Source organism: Moschus berezovskii, chromosome 21, assembly GCF_049115385.1.
Source record: "Moschus berezovskii isolate FMDL1 chromosome 21, NW_MosBer_1.0, whole genome shotgun sequence".
Lineage (NCBI taxonomy): Eukaryota > Metazoa > Chordata > Mammalia > Artiodactyla > Moschidae > Moschus > Moschus berezovskii.
This window is the reverse complement of record NC_142480.1, coordinates 63,572,607-63,587,675: the sequence shown is the minus strand read 5'-3', so window position 1 is coordinate 63,587,675 and position 15,069 is coordinate 63,572,607. Positions and strand designations below refer to the sequence as shown.

Here is a 15,069-nt window from a genome sequence, read left to right as displayed (position 1 = left end):
AGCCAGTCTAGCCAAGGGCCTGGGGCAAAAACTAGGGGAGAAAACAAACTAGGGTATGTTTCTGAGGAAACTGTTGGTTAGTAGGCCTGCTGGACTGGGCTGGGACAGCAGAGAATACAAAACTGAGCTCTCCTCAAAAGCTTTCATAAGACCATGGGCTTTGTAGCTACTGTCTGGGGTTATATCACGCCTTTTGTACTTACCAGCTATGATGTCTTAGAAAAGTAACTTAACCTCTGTGCTTAAGTACATAAGCTAGGAAATACTTCAGCTGCCAGTAACAGAGATCTTCACAACCTCTTAAGCAACAGAGACTTGTATTTCTTCCTCACACACCTTCCATCTTCCAGCTTTGCCGTGCTTAGCACATGGATTCTACCTCTGATGTCACCTCATGGTCTCAGATGACTGTAGGTGCTCTAGCCACCATGTTATCATTCCAGGCAGCGGGAACAAGGCTAAAAATATTTTACAGAGCTTTTCCAGATGTCCCCCTTTACAAAGAATTTTAAGAAGTCTCACCCAACATTTTCCTCTTATACTTCATTGTCTGCCACTTCTTCGCATGGGCATACCCCATTGCAAGGAAGGGAAATATACTTTCAGTTTGGCACATTGCTTCCCCAAATAATATTAGGGTTTTGTTCCTAAGTAAAAGGCTAGAATGGATATTAGGCAACTTGGGATTTCTCTCATTCTCAGTTTTTCCATCTCTAGGGATTATAATAACTACACATAGAATTGTTGTGTTACCTGTTAAGCAGGAAGAACTCAATATATGCTAGCTCAATTACTAGTATCAAGAGAGAATGAAATAAAAAATGAAAATAATGACTGCATTACTATGAAAAGAGTTCTGAGCTCACAGATCCTCCGAAAAGGTCTCCAGATTTCCCAGAGTTCCTAGAGCATCCTTTGGGACCTGCTGCCTTAGGGTATCAGATAATTCATATACAGACCTGCTAACCAAGCTCCAGTATGCACTGAGAGGATGCACAGACATCTTTTGGCCTTTATGAAGTTTAGGATAATTTTTGTTAACAGACATGACCTGGTCTGTTGTTTATTGAAGTTTGAGCAAAATCTGTAATGTTCTTTTCTGTGTTGTTCAGTTGTAAAGTCATGTCTGACTCTTTGAAACCCCATGGACTGCAGCACGCTAGGCTTCTCTGTTCTTCACTGTTTCCTGGAGCTTACTCAAATTCATGTCCCATGAGTCAGAGATGCTATCTAACCACCTCAACCTCTGTTGTCCCCTTCTCCTGCCCTCAATCTTTCCCAGCAACAGGGTCTTTTCCAATGAGTCAGCTCTTCATATCAGGTGGCCAAAGTATTGAAGCTTCAGCTTCAGCATCAGTCCTTCCAATGAATATTCAATGTAGATTTCTTTTAAGATTAAATGGTTTGATCTCCTTGCAGTCCAAGGGACTCTTAAAAGTCTTCTCCAGCACCACAATTCAGAAGCATCAATTTTTCAGCACTCAGCCTTGTTTATGATCCAACTCTTACATCCATACATGACTACTGTAAAAACCATAGCTTTGACTATATGGACCTTTGTTGGCAAAGTGATGTCTCTGTTTTTTAATATGCTGTCTAGGTTTATTATAGCTTTTCTTCCAAGGAACAAGCACCTTTTAATTGCACAGCTGCAGTCACCATCCACAGTGATTTTGGAGCCCAAGAAAAGAAAACTTGTCACTGCTTCCACTTTTTCCCTTTCTATTTGCCATGAAGTGATGGGACTGGCTGCCATGATCTTATTTTTTTGAATGTTGAGTTTTAAGCCAGCTTTTTCACTCTCCTCTTTCACCCTCATCAAGAAGCTCTTTAGTTCGTCTTCACTTTCTGCCATTATGGTGGTGTCATCTGCATATCTGAGGCTATTGATATTTCTCCTGACAATCTTCACTCCAGCTTGTGATTCATCCAACCTGGCATTTTGCATAATGTACTCTGCATATAAGTTGAATAAGCAGGTGACAATATACAGCTTTGTCATACTCCTTTCCCAAGTTGGAACCAGTCCATTGCTCCATGTCCAATTCTAACTGTTGCTTCTTGACTTGAATACAGGTTTCTCAGGAGACAGGTAAGATGGTCTACTATTCCCATCTCTTGAAGAATTTCCCACAGCTTTTGGTGATCCACACAATCAAAGGCTTTTGTGTAGTCAATGAAGCAGAAGTAGATTTTTTTCTGAAATTCCCTTGCTTTCTCCATGACACAGTGAATGTTGGCAATTTGGTTCTTCTGCCTTTTCTAAATCCAGCTTTCACATCTGGAAGTTCATATTCACATACTGTTGAAGCCTGGCTTAGAGAATTTTGAGCATTACTTTGCTAGCATGTGAGATGAGAGCAATTATGTGGTAGTTTGAACATTCTTTGGGATTGGAATGAAAACTGACCTTTTCCAATCCTGTGACCACTGCTGAGTTTTCCAGATTTGCTGGCATATTGAGCACAGCACTTTAACATCATCATCTTTTAGTATTTGAAACAGCTCAGCTGAAATTACAACACCTCCACTAGCCTAGTTCATAGTAATGCTTCCTAAGGCCCACTCGACTTCACACTCCAGGATGTCTGTCTCTAGATGAGTGACCACACCATCATGATTATCCAGCTCATTAAGACCTTTTTTGTATGGTTGTTCTGTGTATACTTTGTTTGTGCTCATCTTCCCTCTAGCAATGTAAGTCGCATTAGACTTTGCCAGCTTTATTTCCCACTGTGCCCCAGGGCTTAACACATGCACAGAGATTCATTGATATAAACTTAACAATGTTGAAATTTACCCAACCCCTGTGCTTTCAGAAAACAATGAAAGTTAAAATCGACCTTCCAACCTCTTAGTGTTCTGGAGTATGGGTTATTGCAAAGAACCACCTCTCATATGGCAAAGAACCATGTCCTCGCACGACTTAGAGAAGACTCACAGATGTCATTTGTTATGACAAGGTCAGAAACAAATTCCTTCTCTTTGCCTCATAAATGATAAACTGAGCCTCTTGTCCCCATTTGTCAACTGGAACAAAATGCTTGTTAACCAAATTTGCTTTAAGCTTCTTTCCATCCTCCAGGCCCCTGAATGAACTTTGGTCCAGCCTCAGGCTGAGCCAGCATTCCACTTGAGAATATGCTGGATTCTGCTACCCTTTCACCCCACTTCCCCAAGGAACACCTGGTTCTTTCTAGTCTTGTTTACTCCTCTCTGTAAGAGACCAACCCTTTATGCCTAACTCTTAGGTGCCTGCAACCCTTATAGTCAGAGCCATCTCCTCCAAGCCCACTGCAGCAGTCCCTTTCCCCTCTTGCAGTAATCCTAAAGTCAATCCTGACTCCCGATTTGTTTTTATTGGACATGTTGAATGAAAGAAGCTAGTATAACCGATCAGAGTATGGCTATATTCATTTAGATTTACAGGTTATGTTTTGACACTTCTCCCATTAACTACAATTTTAAATTCTGACTCCTAGGCTTGCCAAATCTACCAGGGCAGGGTCAGTGCTTTGGGCCAGACAACTGGGCCTTTGGAGTCAAACACAGAAGGAATTGGATTTTGAAGCCGCTACTTCCTTCCTGTGTACTTCAGTTGCGTCACTTAATGTCTCTCCTACTGAACGCTGTTTAATGAGCACCTACTAAGTGAAAGCACCGAGTTGGGCACTGGGAGTGGTGAGCAAAACACAGGTGATAATTGGGAGCAGGAGGACTCCGGCACTAAAACAAGTAAATTAAGTGGGAAGATAAAGAAGCAGAATGATCTGCCAGAACATGGAGAGCACACATATGTATATTGGGTAGAAAGGAAAGTCCCTGCTGAGAAGGTGACTTATGCAGGGCCAGGGAGTCAGAAGGTCTAGTCAAGCCAGCAGCTGAGAGAGGGACATTCCTCTGAAGGGCCAGAGGTTGGAGATTAAAGGCCAGAGAAAAGTGGGGCATGGCTGAAAAAAATGGGTAGAATGGCAGAGAATCCACTGGAGCCCTCACACCGTCCTGGACGTCGTCTACCAAGATGAATAAATTGACTTTTATTCTAAGGGGATGGAAAGCCATAGAAGGGGTTTCTGAGATCTTATTGTTTTATTCCTTCTGCTTTATTGTTTAATCTGATGGTTAGCAAGTTTCAATTTCTCTTCTCTGATAGCCTTTTAACTGTGTTCTGCTTGTGCAGAATTGTTTGCTCATCTTATTGGGATCTCAGTGTGTTTCTTATTAATTCAATGAGGTCTCTCTCAGCTAAGGATTTTAATATTTTGCTGCATCTATTTTCCCCAGGTTACCATTGTTTTTAAATTTTGGTTTCCTTTTCTTGGGTTAAAATTTTAAACATTGGTTCTTTATTTAGTGTTTGAAAGAGTTAATCACTTTTAAGCTTAAGGAAAGTGAAGCAGCACTAAAGAGCTTCTTGATGAAGGTGAAAGAGGAGAGTGGAAAAAGCTGGCTTAAAACTCAACATTCAAAACACTAAGATCATGGCATCCGGTCCCATCATTTCATAGCAAATAGATGCGGAAACAATGGAAACAGTGACAGACTTAATTTTCTTGGGCTCCAAAATCACTGTGCATGATGATTGCAGCCATGAAATTAAAAGATGCTTGCTCCTTGAAAGAAATGCTATGACAAACCTAGACAGTTTATTGAAAAGACGAGTCATTACTTTGCCGACAAAGGTCTGTATAGTCAAAGCTATGGTTTCTCCAGTAGTCATGTATGGATGTGAGAGTTGGACCATAAAGAAGGCTGAGCTCCGAAGAATGGATGCTTTTGAACTGCGGTGTTGGAGAAGACTCGGGAGTCCCTTGTACTGCAAGGAAATCAAACCAGTCAATCCTAAAGAAAATCAGTCCTGAATATTCACTGGAGTGACTGATGCTGAAGCTCTAAAACTTGGCCCGAGAGCGGACCCATTGGAAAAGACCTGATGCTGGGAAAGATTGAAGGCAGAAGGAGAAGGGGACAAGAGAGGATGAGATGGTTGGATGGCTTAACCAGCTCAATGGACATGAGTTCGAACAAGCTCCGGGAGCTGCAGTACATGGGGTGGCAAACAGTCGGATACGACTCAGAGACTGAACAACAAGCTAAAGAAGTCCTCTACCATGCGACACTTGATAAATTGTTTCTTTGATCATTTGCGCGGTTCGCCGTGTTACACCGGTGGACTTTTCTTTTTTACCCTCTTGGGCGGGGCGCGGCGGAGCAAACTCCTGTGTTCAGACCAGAGAAGGCTCAGACTGCGGAGACCCCTCACCCTCCCACGCAGATCCCCTGGGGCTCCTTCTCGGCCGGAGGCCTCAGCTACCCTCTACTAGGTACCCGAGCTGTCGTTACAAAGCACAGACAGATAGCGGGTGAGAGCGCGGAGGCTCAGCGGAGAGCTGGGAGACCCGGGAGCCAGGACCGGCCAGGGAGCGCGGCTCCCGCACTCAGGCAGGTGCGGCGAGGTGCAGTCCAGGAGCTCCGCCTCGGCCCCGCCCCGCCGCCGGCCTCGGCCCCGCCCCGCCGCCGGCCTCGGCCCCGCCCCGCCGCCGGCCTCGGCCCCGCCCCGCCGCCGGCCTCGGCCCCGCCCCGCCGCCGGCCTCGGCCCCGCCCCGCCGCCGGCCTGGGATTCGCAGGTCCTGTGCCGACCTCGCCGCACTGCCGGAGCCGCCCATCACTGATTTCATTGGCTACCTCGCCGTTCCCGCCCCCAGACACCAGCTGATTTCCGCAGCCAATCGGCAGGCGCGGCGGCGGCGGCGGCGGGTCTCGGTGGATCCCGGATGCTGAGGTACCGGGCCTGCGGGAGGGGGCCGGCGGTCCTAATTCGGGGCAGTGGTGTCGCCCCGTTTGTCGTCTGGGTGGCCCGCCGCCACTCCTGGAGCTCTGAGGTCACCCTCCTGCAGCTGAAGGTGCCGCGACCCAGACTGTCGAGGGCTGCCCGAGGTTTCTGGGGTGGAGGTCGCGCCTCTGTGGAATGTTGGGACTCCCAGGTCTGAGCAGAGGACGGGCTGCTCCCGGCTTTTTCTCAGACAGCTCCTGTTTGGGGGTCCCCCTTTCTTTCGCGGCAGGAGCTCCGAGGGAAACTGAGGCCCCGGAAGCCCCGGGGGTTCTTGCAGGCGCTGAGCTCCGACGGGAAGGTCCGCTCGAGCGCCGGCCGCCACGGGTGACCGTCGGACACCCGGAGAGCCGCTTCTTACCTCCCTCCCCGCGAGCCGGCGGGGGCTCCGGAGTGCGGGGCGGGGTCTGGGGCCAGGGAGGGGTCGCTCCGCGGCCCCGCTGCTCCTAGGGGGCCGCACCCCTTCTGGCTCCCAAGAAACCCAGTGCCAGTTGTTTCAGGCTGTCGTTCCCGGTTTTGAGATTTCATTTCTGGAAGTTCATTCGAGCCACTTGTAGAGCGAAAAGGCTGTATTGTGGCTTCTGCACTTGTCTGGAAGTGAAAATAAAAACCAGACTTGGGAAGGTTCTGAAGGCCGAGGGAGCTGTGAGAAACCGGACGAATTCCTCAGTTTGACAGAAATCCTCCCCTTAACTTGCTTCACTTGTTACATAATTCAAGCCGTTTCAAGATCAGAGTATTTAGTCTCATAATTCTTCTAAGCAAATGTTCTTAGTCTTGACCTTAAGTAAAACTACTTTGGAATGCTTGAAGTATTGAGCAAGAATTTTTTTGTAAAAGGTTCTGAGATTAAGAGTCTCTGCAAGTAAGTAAGCTGGGAGCTGTCCTTACCTCTCGTCAGTGATCCCAGCTGCTGTTTTATTACTCCAAAACCAAAAAGAGAAGTTATTTCTGTACATCGGTGGGGTCTGGGGAGACATAGCAATGGATGAGGAGTAAAGGGAAAAGAAAGGGGATTCTTGTCTTTTGCTCAAAAATATGTAATTAGGAAAAAATATATTTATTTGCCTGTCTCTCCCTTCATCTCAGCCAGCATAAATACGTTTTGATATTTTTTGTGCACGAAATACTCAACACATGTCATGAGTATGTGTTGAGAATTTATTTTAGGGAAAGAAGTCATCTCTAAGAAGAAGAAGATGTTTGTCTTCATTGTAGTCCCAGAGGAATGAATATGCCTTGTGTGGAATTAACCTTGGGGTTTGGTTTTCAGTTAAGGAAATGAGGCAGAAGGAGGTGATTACCAAGACCTTCCAAGGCCCAACTGTGGTCTGTAGGACTCCGACCAGCCACGTTTACATGTTTGAGAATGGTGTTGAGGACTCCGAGGACTCCTCCGAGGAAGAGTCCCATCGAGTGGCCCTGCGGCCCCGGGGCAAGGAGGGCCAGAAGAAGGGTGCCCACCACCCTCACCGGCCAGGAGCAGGGGACGTGGTGCTGCTGCAGCGGGAGCTGGCCCAGGGGGACAGCCTCAACAAGCTCGCTCTTCAGTATGGCTGCAAAGTAAGAAACCCCACAGGAGAAGGCGCCACCTGCCCCTTGGCCCTGTGTTTAGAGGAACAGAGGTGCTCACTGAAGGGTGGGGACCCTTCCTACCTCTTCCTGACCCCCAGAAGTGGTTGGGAGAAGCCTGTTCTAGAGTAAAGGACACTCCTATCTAGCTAGAGATGGAGGGCAGGTGGAATGACCTCTTCATCACAGAGAGAGGCAATTAGGAATTTCAGGTGATGGGACAGTTCCCTCTCTGCACAGTACTTCCGGTCTTCCTTGTCCTTCCAAACTGAAATTCTGAAACCTTTTTTTCTCTTTTGCGCACATTTTATTTAACACATAATGGGGCCAGAGATGCCAGGCAGAGTTTATCCAGAATTTCTTTGGTGTGCTTGCTTTTTTTTTTTTTTTTGCTACTTTTCTGTTTTTAAACCTTTTTTGCTAATTGTAGCTTATTTGATTGGTAAATTTTTGCCTTCTCTCTTTCAGAACTTCATGATCTATCCTTTGTATGCTGTGTATCTATATAACCCTGTTTCTCTCTTTAATTATGTTTTTAGCATTCAGAGTGATTAACAATGGCAAAGTAAGTAGGACAGTATTTATTGAATTGTTGCATTTTCTCCTAGATTCAAACTATTTCATTTTGCTAGCACTGTGCTACTGTTTTCTATGGCTCTCTCCAAGGCTATATAAACTACTTGTTTAAAAAATCCTTTTATCCTTGAAGGTTCTCTCATTTATCTAACGGATCAAATGACTCAGCATGTTGTGTGGGACTGTTGTTTCCCGGGTTATTAAACTGGTCTCCAGGGACACATGCAAGCCTGCTCAGTCGCTAAGTCATGTCCAATTCTTTGTGACACCGTGGACTGTTGCCATCTAGCCGCCCCTGTCCATGGGATTCTCTAGGCAAGAATACTGGAGTGGGTTGCCATTTCCTACTCCAGGGATCTTCCTGACCCAGGGATCGAACCTGCATCTCCTGCATTGGAAGGCGGATTCTTTACCACTGAGCCACCTGGAAAGCCCCCTCATAATGGTCTCTAAATTGTACTGAGATTTTTATTTGATCCTAATAATCAGCTTCTGTAGGCCTACTAAATGGTTTATAGAGCAAGGGCTAAAAATTGAATCCTTTCCTACAAAGACCTGAATAGATGCAGTGGGCTTCTTGGAATGCTGATGTTTAGCAAATCCAGAAGAACTATATAATTTATCTAATAAGTGATCAGTTTTCCTATTTGAAGTAAATAAGTTTGATGTTAACTTATTAGGATCAAAGACAAAAATATCTCAAGTACTGTAAGTTACAAGATGTACCCCAATACAATTAAATGGTAAAAAAAAAATTGCTAAATAAAATAATGAAGATGATTGATTTGAATGAAGTCTGTTGACTGTGTTTACATTCTAGTTTAAATGGACTTAGAAGTTAAAACCTTATAATCTATCTCTGATGCTTTTGGTAAGTTTTCAAACAATCACTTGAGGGAGGATTTGTCTTTGACTTACATTTCCCCCTACTTTTTAAATCTTTTAAATTTGAATATGAGGGGAGTTTGGAGTTTGTTATGACTTTGTCATAAACTTTATTGTGAGTCTTTAAAACTCAGGTCATGTTCCTTTCTCAAGTCATAATATTGAAATGGAAGGTGTCAGTCTGTAGTTTCCAACTTGATGCATACTCTGTGCATGTTTCTAGTTATAACAAGTGTTCTGAAAGCCTCAAACTGAATTAACTCTAGATTGCTTTTATTTTAAAAATAAGTTTATAGGCCATACAGTACATCTGGAAAGGAAAACGTAGTAGAACCGTGAGAGCACCTCTTTTAAGAAGCTGTTACAGATGAACTAGGTCCTCGTGTCGGTAGAGCTGGCTCAGGCTTTGTGTTCGCCGAATGCTGATACCTACTGCAGCTCCTAAATTAAATTCTGATGCAGGAGAGAAGTCAGCCAGACAGGGGCACTGTTGCTTAAAAAGTTAAATGCAGAAAGGGCTACAGCCTTCTTTTACCATGAAGTGTTTCACCTTAAGGCTTTTTATTGAAGGCACACTTCAAACAAACAATAAATTCTTTTCCAAAATTGATCTTGAGTTGCTCAGATTTGTAAGTCTATACAAAAATTTGATGACTAAGCTGTACATTAAGGCTGAGTTAAAGCCAAAAAACCGTTATTCAGCCTGAACTCAATTTTGTTCATAGTTAAACAGTTTCCCAGTGTTCGTCAGATTCTTAAGTGATGTGGGTGTGGACCATCACCCAGGAAGGTTAAGTGCCACTTTTTGGATATTAGTTTTAAACAGCTTTACATATTTTGTGATGTTTGTCTTCATGTCTTCCCTAGGTCGCAGATATCAAGAAAGTCAACAACTTCATCAGAGAACAAGACTTATATGCTTTAAAATCTATTAAGATTCCAGTGAAAAACCACGGCATCCTAACAGAGACCCACAAAGAACTTAGACCCCTCCTGAACTCATCCTCAGAGACCAGAGTGACCTTCGAGGAGCAGCCAGACCCAGACAGAGCAGCTGTCAATGCCAGTGCCTCATCTAGCTCACTGACGGATTTCTTTAAGGGTATTGATCAGAATATTGAACATGCAGTTCAGTCAGAAATCTTTTTGAGTGAAAGTTACTCCATAGAGACCTCCAGTCAGCCACTGCTTCCTGCTGCTCCGAAGATACCGACAAATGGTGCAGACTGTGGAATTCAGTGGTGGAATGCTGTTTTTATCATGCTTATAATTGGAGTTGTTTTACCAGTGTTTTATTTGGTCTATTTTAAAATACAGGCTACTAGTGAGACCCCTAGTATCTTGAATACAACTGCTATCCCTAATGGCTCCGTGGCAGGGAATGCAGTTCCAGGGCAAGCCCCTAGATTAGCAATTCCAATGCCAACCATCCTCTCTTCAGACAGCCAGTTCAGTCAGACCACCCACGGGGGGAATTAGCTCTTGTTTCTGAGGAATCAGGCCCGCTTTAACACTTGGGCTTCTGCTGATGTTGGCCATATCTTAGCATGCTGCATTTTTTTTTTTTTTCTGTGACATATGGTCAGATTTCAGAAGTTACCATCATGTTCTCAATCACATTCATCATGGGGAGTGGACTCATCCAAGCCTGTGGGAGCCAAAACATCAGCATTCTCAGCCTGTTACATCCAGAGAAGAGCGACAGGAGAGACGTTTACACATGGCAAATGCTGCTTCTTGAAGGCATTTAGTGGTCTGGACTTGTGTGTCTTCACAGTAGCACTGTAGGCCCTCAAGACATGCCTGGAGGGAGATGAATGGCCTTGGCAGATGGACCTGCATATGGGAGACTCTGGTGTCAGCTTTGTCTGTTTGTTGCTTTGTCCCCTGCCTACTGTGGAGGGATGACTGGCTCTGAAAAATGATGTTTTGTATCTCCCCAGCAAAGACGGTGTGCAATAATGCGATGCCATCCTTTTTCAGGGCGTTATACATTACAGTTGTAACAAGCCCTGCTTCACATTTACACCCAGATAGCTTTTTTATGTCATATCTAGAATTTTGAAAGCCCTAAATCTAAACTGCTGTAATATTGAGTAAATAGCAGTTCTGTTCCTCATAATTTTAGATCTCCTTAATCTGACACACAGGCACATTTTAAGCTCTTCATGGTGCAGCCGACACTTCCTAGCCAGAACATTTGAAGGCCATGGCCCAGTTTCACCTGAGGACCTTTTCCATAGTGATTGCTAACTGGATTCCCCAAGTCAGCATCCTTGGAAGAAGCTCTTTCTGATCCGTGTCGAGTGGAGTAGGTATAGGGAGAAAGATGAGTGCCTTATCACCCAGGTCCCAACACATGACATTTCTAAGGCTGAGCAGTCACCAGCCCAGCATCTGCTGGCCCCTGTATGTTCCTGGCAGAATGGTGCAGTGGGAATGAATGTACTTGCTCTGCTTCCTTGATCCTGTTCTTAGAAATTCTAGAGTCGTAGAACAGGATTAGGACTCAGTCACCTTTCTTTGGGTGAATACAATGTAACTCATGATGTTAAAATACCGAACACTTAATGTAGAGCCTAGAGGTGACCTTTGCTGTGGAAGACCATAAAAAGAGATGCCTGAGGTTTGCCCATCTTCTCTGACAAGGCAACAGCGGTGTTAAGTTTGGAAGCTTGTGGAGGGCCTGGTTGGCGTCTGAGGCCTTGCTGTTGTAGCAAGGGTGATTGGGGTGAGGGTAGGAGCCTGCCTCGGTCTCATGGAGGAGTGGAAATTGGCCAGGGTGGCCGAGCCTTGGAAAGGTCTGCCTCTAAGGAGAAAAACATGCACAAATGCTGAGCATTGGGCAGGTTTAAGGCATTTGACACCTTTGGCCTAGAGATCAATTTAAAAGAGCTCATGTAAGAAAAGGAGAATGTGGTGGATGGGTACTTGAGATAGGTTTTCAGTTTCTCCTCTCAATTATGTGAAAAACTTTTGCCCTGGGTTCAATTAGCAAATTTAAATCATGAAACTAAATGTTTTCTTCAATGTCAAACTGGTCTTAAAGTGAACTTGTGAATCATTGCTACAGGAAATGTTTTCATCATGTAAATGCCTTTCTGGTCAAATGTTTGTGTATTGTGCCCAAGGACCACAAGTTTCTCTAACATTTTGTCAACATTAAATTCAAAAGGCAGGATGCAGACTCATGAGAAAATGACTTTTGCCAAGCAAAGAACTGTACTTTTTTCAAGTGGAATAAAATAATTTCTTCTGTGAAGGAAAATTGATTCCTCCCTTTTAATTTGGGAATTGGTAATTCAGAATTAAAAGATGTGGAATGATGCTGGAGAAAATGGAGTTGTCTGTGTCCAAGAGGTGAGGCCTGCCCGAGGCTTGTGCCAATGGTTACCCCAGTAGGTGAAGAACAAGAGTTAACAAACACAGTATTGCTGATTGGCTACATTACATGCTTTAAAATTGTTTTAGGTATACATAAGAGATACTGTGGAGCTCACTTTCTGTATTTTTACTGCATTTGTATTGTGTTTGGGGAGTTACATTGTAAAGAAATAATTAGACTTGTTAGATAGTCTCCAATGCTTTTGATTGAACTGTAGTGCTTAATATTGCAGAAGTCTAGGGAATCTGTCATCAGACAAAGGATACTCCCATCTGGGGAGGCAAGGATGCAAAAGCTAAGCAGATGCCTTAGGGTCACCCAGAGCAGGTCTACCCAGTCATAGCCATGACACAGCCCCTCCTCAGGAATTTAGTTCTTTACCTTGCCTCTGTGAGTGCCTAAATGAGGGAGAATAATATGGGCCCTAAGATGATGGCTCATAGAGGGGATTTTAACGTTTTTTCCCAGTTTCATTGAGATATAATTGATGTACAGCACTATATGAGTTTGAGATGTACAGCATGATGATTTGACAGATATGTTGTGAAATGATTACACGTTTAGTTAACATCCATCATCTCATGTAGATACAAAAAAAGAAAAAAACATGGTTTTTTCCTCTTGTGATGAGAACTCAGGGTTTATTTCCTTAACAACTTTGATATATACCATATAACAGGTGTCAACTATAGTCATCAAGTTGTACATTATTAGTTTTGTAATACTTCTCTTATAACTGGAAGTTTATACCTTTTGACCACATCTTCCAAGTTCCTCCCTGACCTCACTCTCTGACTTGGTAGCTACTAACCTGATCTCTTTCTATGAGTTTGGGTTTTTTTCTTTGTGTTTTTTTTTCGATTTCATGTATAAGTGAGGTCATAGAGTGTTTGTCTTTCTCTGACTTATTTTGCTTAATGTAATGCTGTTAAGATCCATCTGTGTTGTTCCAAATGGCAGGATTTCCGTCTTTTTAATAGCTGAAAAACATTCCAGTGTATGTTTATGTATCACAGTTTCTTTATCCATTCATCCCTCAATGGACACTTAGGTTGTTTCCGTGTCTTGGCTATTGAAAATGAATGCTGCTGTGAACATGGAGGTGCAGATACCTCTTTGACATAGTGTTTTTATTTTCTTCAGATACATTCCCAGAAGTGGAATTGCTGGATCATGTAGTTCCATTTTTTAATTTTTAAGGAACATCTAGAAGGAAACGGTAACCCACTCCAGTATTCTTGCCTGGAGAATCCCATGGACAGAGAAGCCTGGTAGGCTACAGTCCATGGGGTCACAAAGCGTCGGGCACGACTGAGCGACGGAACGGAACGGAGCAAACCACCAGGAGAAGGCAATGGCAAGCCACTCCAGTACTCTTGCCTAGAAAATCCCATGGATGGAGGAGCCTGGTGGACTGCAGTCCGTGGGGTCGCTAAGGGTCGGAAACGACTGAGCGACTTCACTTTCACTTTTTCTATATTGTTTTCCATAGTGGCTGTACCAATCTATAATCTCACCAATAGTACACAGGGGTTTTCTTTTCTCCACAACCTTGTCAGCATTTATTATCTCTTGTCTTTTTGATGATAGACATTCTAACTGGTGTGAGGTGGTATCATTGTGGCTTTGATTTGTACTTCCCTGATGGTTATTGATTGAGATAGGTTTTCATGTATGTGTTGACCTTTCATATCTCTCTTCATTGGAGAAGTATCTATTCAGATTCTTCGCCCATTATAAATTAGATTTTTTTTTTTTTGCTGTTGAATTAGAAGTTCTTTATACATTTTAGCTATTAATCCCTTATCAGATACATGGTTTACGAATATTTTTCTCTCATTCCATAGGTTATCCTTTCATTTTGTTAATGGTTTCTTTTGCTGTGCAGAAGCATTTTACTTTGATATAGTCCCATTTTTTAATTTTTTAAATTTTGTTGCTTGTGCTTCTAAGTGTCATATCCAAAAAAATTGCAAACACTGATGTCATGGAGCTTACTGCCTGTTATTTTCTAGTAGTTTTATGGTTTCTAGTCTTTGAGTCAAGTGTTTAATTCATTTCAAGTTAATTTTTGTGAGTGGTGTAAGATAGACATCTACTTTCACTCTTTGCATGTGAATATTCAATTTCCCCAGCTCTATTGTCAAAAAGACTTTTTTTCTCCATTGATTATTCTTGGCTCCCTTGTGAAATATTGCTTGACTCTATATGAATGGGTTTATTTCTGGGCTCTTGATTCTGTTCCATTGGTGTGTATCTGTTTTAACGTTATTGCCATACTGTTTTGATAACCATAGCTACATAGCTTGTAATCAGAAAATGCTATGCTGCCTACTTTGTACTTCTTTCCATCTCAGGATTGCTTTGGTTCTTCAGAGTCTTTTGTGGCTCTGTATAATTTTTAGTACTGTATAGTTTTTCTCTAATACTGTAAAAAATACACTGGAATCTTGATAGAGATTGTGTTGGATCTATAGATAGCTTTCCGGTTCCGTTCCTTTCAGTCGCTCAGTCGTGTCCGACTCTTTGCGACCCGTGGACTGTAGCCTACCAGGCTTCTCCATCCATGGGATTCTCCAGGCAAGAATGCTGGAGTGGGTTACCATTTCCTTCTCCAGGGGATCTTCCCAACCCGGGGATCGAACCCGGGTCTCCCACATTGGAGGCAGACGCTTTAACCTCTGAGCCACCAGGGAAGCCCATAGATAGCTTTAAATAATGTTAAATCTTCCAATCTTTGAGTACAGGATAGTGTTCCCTTTTATTTGTATCTACTTCATTTTCTTTCATCTATATCTTGTAGTTTTCAGTGTAGAGATAT

The 15,069-nt window shown here is 43.5% G+C and overlaps 1 protein-coding gene across 4 annotated transcripts; it reads left to right on the top strand.

The window, feature by feature from the left end:
• Positions 1-5,713: 5,713 nt before the first annotated feature.
• Positions 5,714-12,657, top strand: LYSMD4 (LysM domain containing 4). Of its 4 annotated transcripts, XM_088829696.1 has the most exons (4): positions 5,789-7,393; positions 7,704-7,752; positions 7,926-7,967; positions 9,731-12,657. In XM_088829696.1, exons 1-4 carry the CDS (start codon positions 7,200-7,202, stop codon positions 10,340-10,342), a joined length of 897 nt encoding a protein of 298 aa, XP_088685822.1. In that variant the 5' UTR covers positions 5,789-7,199; the 3' UTR covers positions 10,343-12,657. The 4 variants fall into 4 exon arrangements, with proteins under 4 accessions (XP_055273671.1, XP_055273672.1, XP_088685822.1 ...); XM_055417696.2 differs by lacking the exons at positions 7,704-7,752; positions 7,926-7,967 and adding an exon at positions 5,714-5,782 and having other exon boundaries at positions 7,104-7,393; positions 9,731-12,350; XM_055417697.2 differs by lacking the exons at positions 7,704-7,752; positions 7,926-7,967 and having other exon boundaries at positions 5,768-5,903; positions 7,104-7,393; positions 9,731-12,350.
• Positions 12,658-15,069: the final 2,412 nt, after the last annotated feature.

Excerpts from the sequence above, each read along its gene's own strand:
- LYSMD4 (XM_055417695.2), top strand. Across the intron at positions 7,394-9,730 it reads CTCTTCAGTATGGCTGCAAA|GTCGCAGATATCAAGAAAGT; the intron begins GTAAGAAACCCC and ends TGTCTTCCCTAG.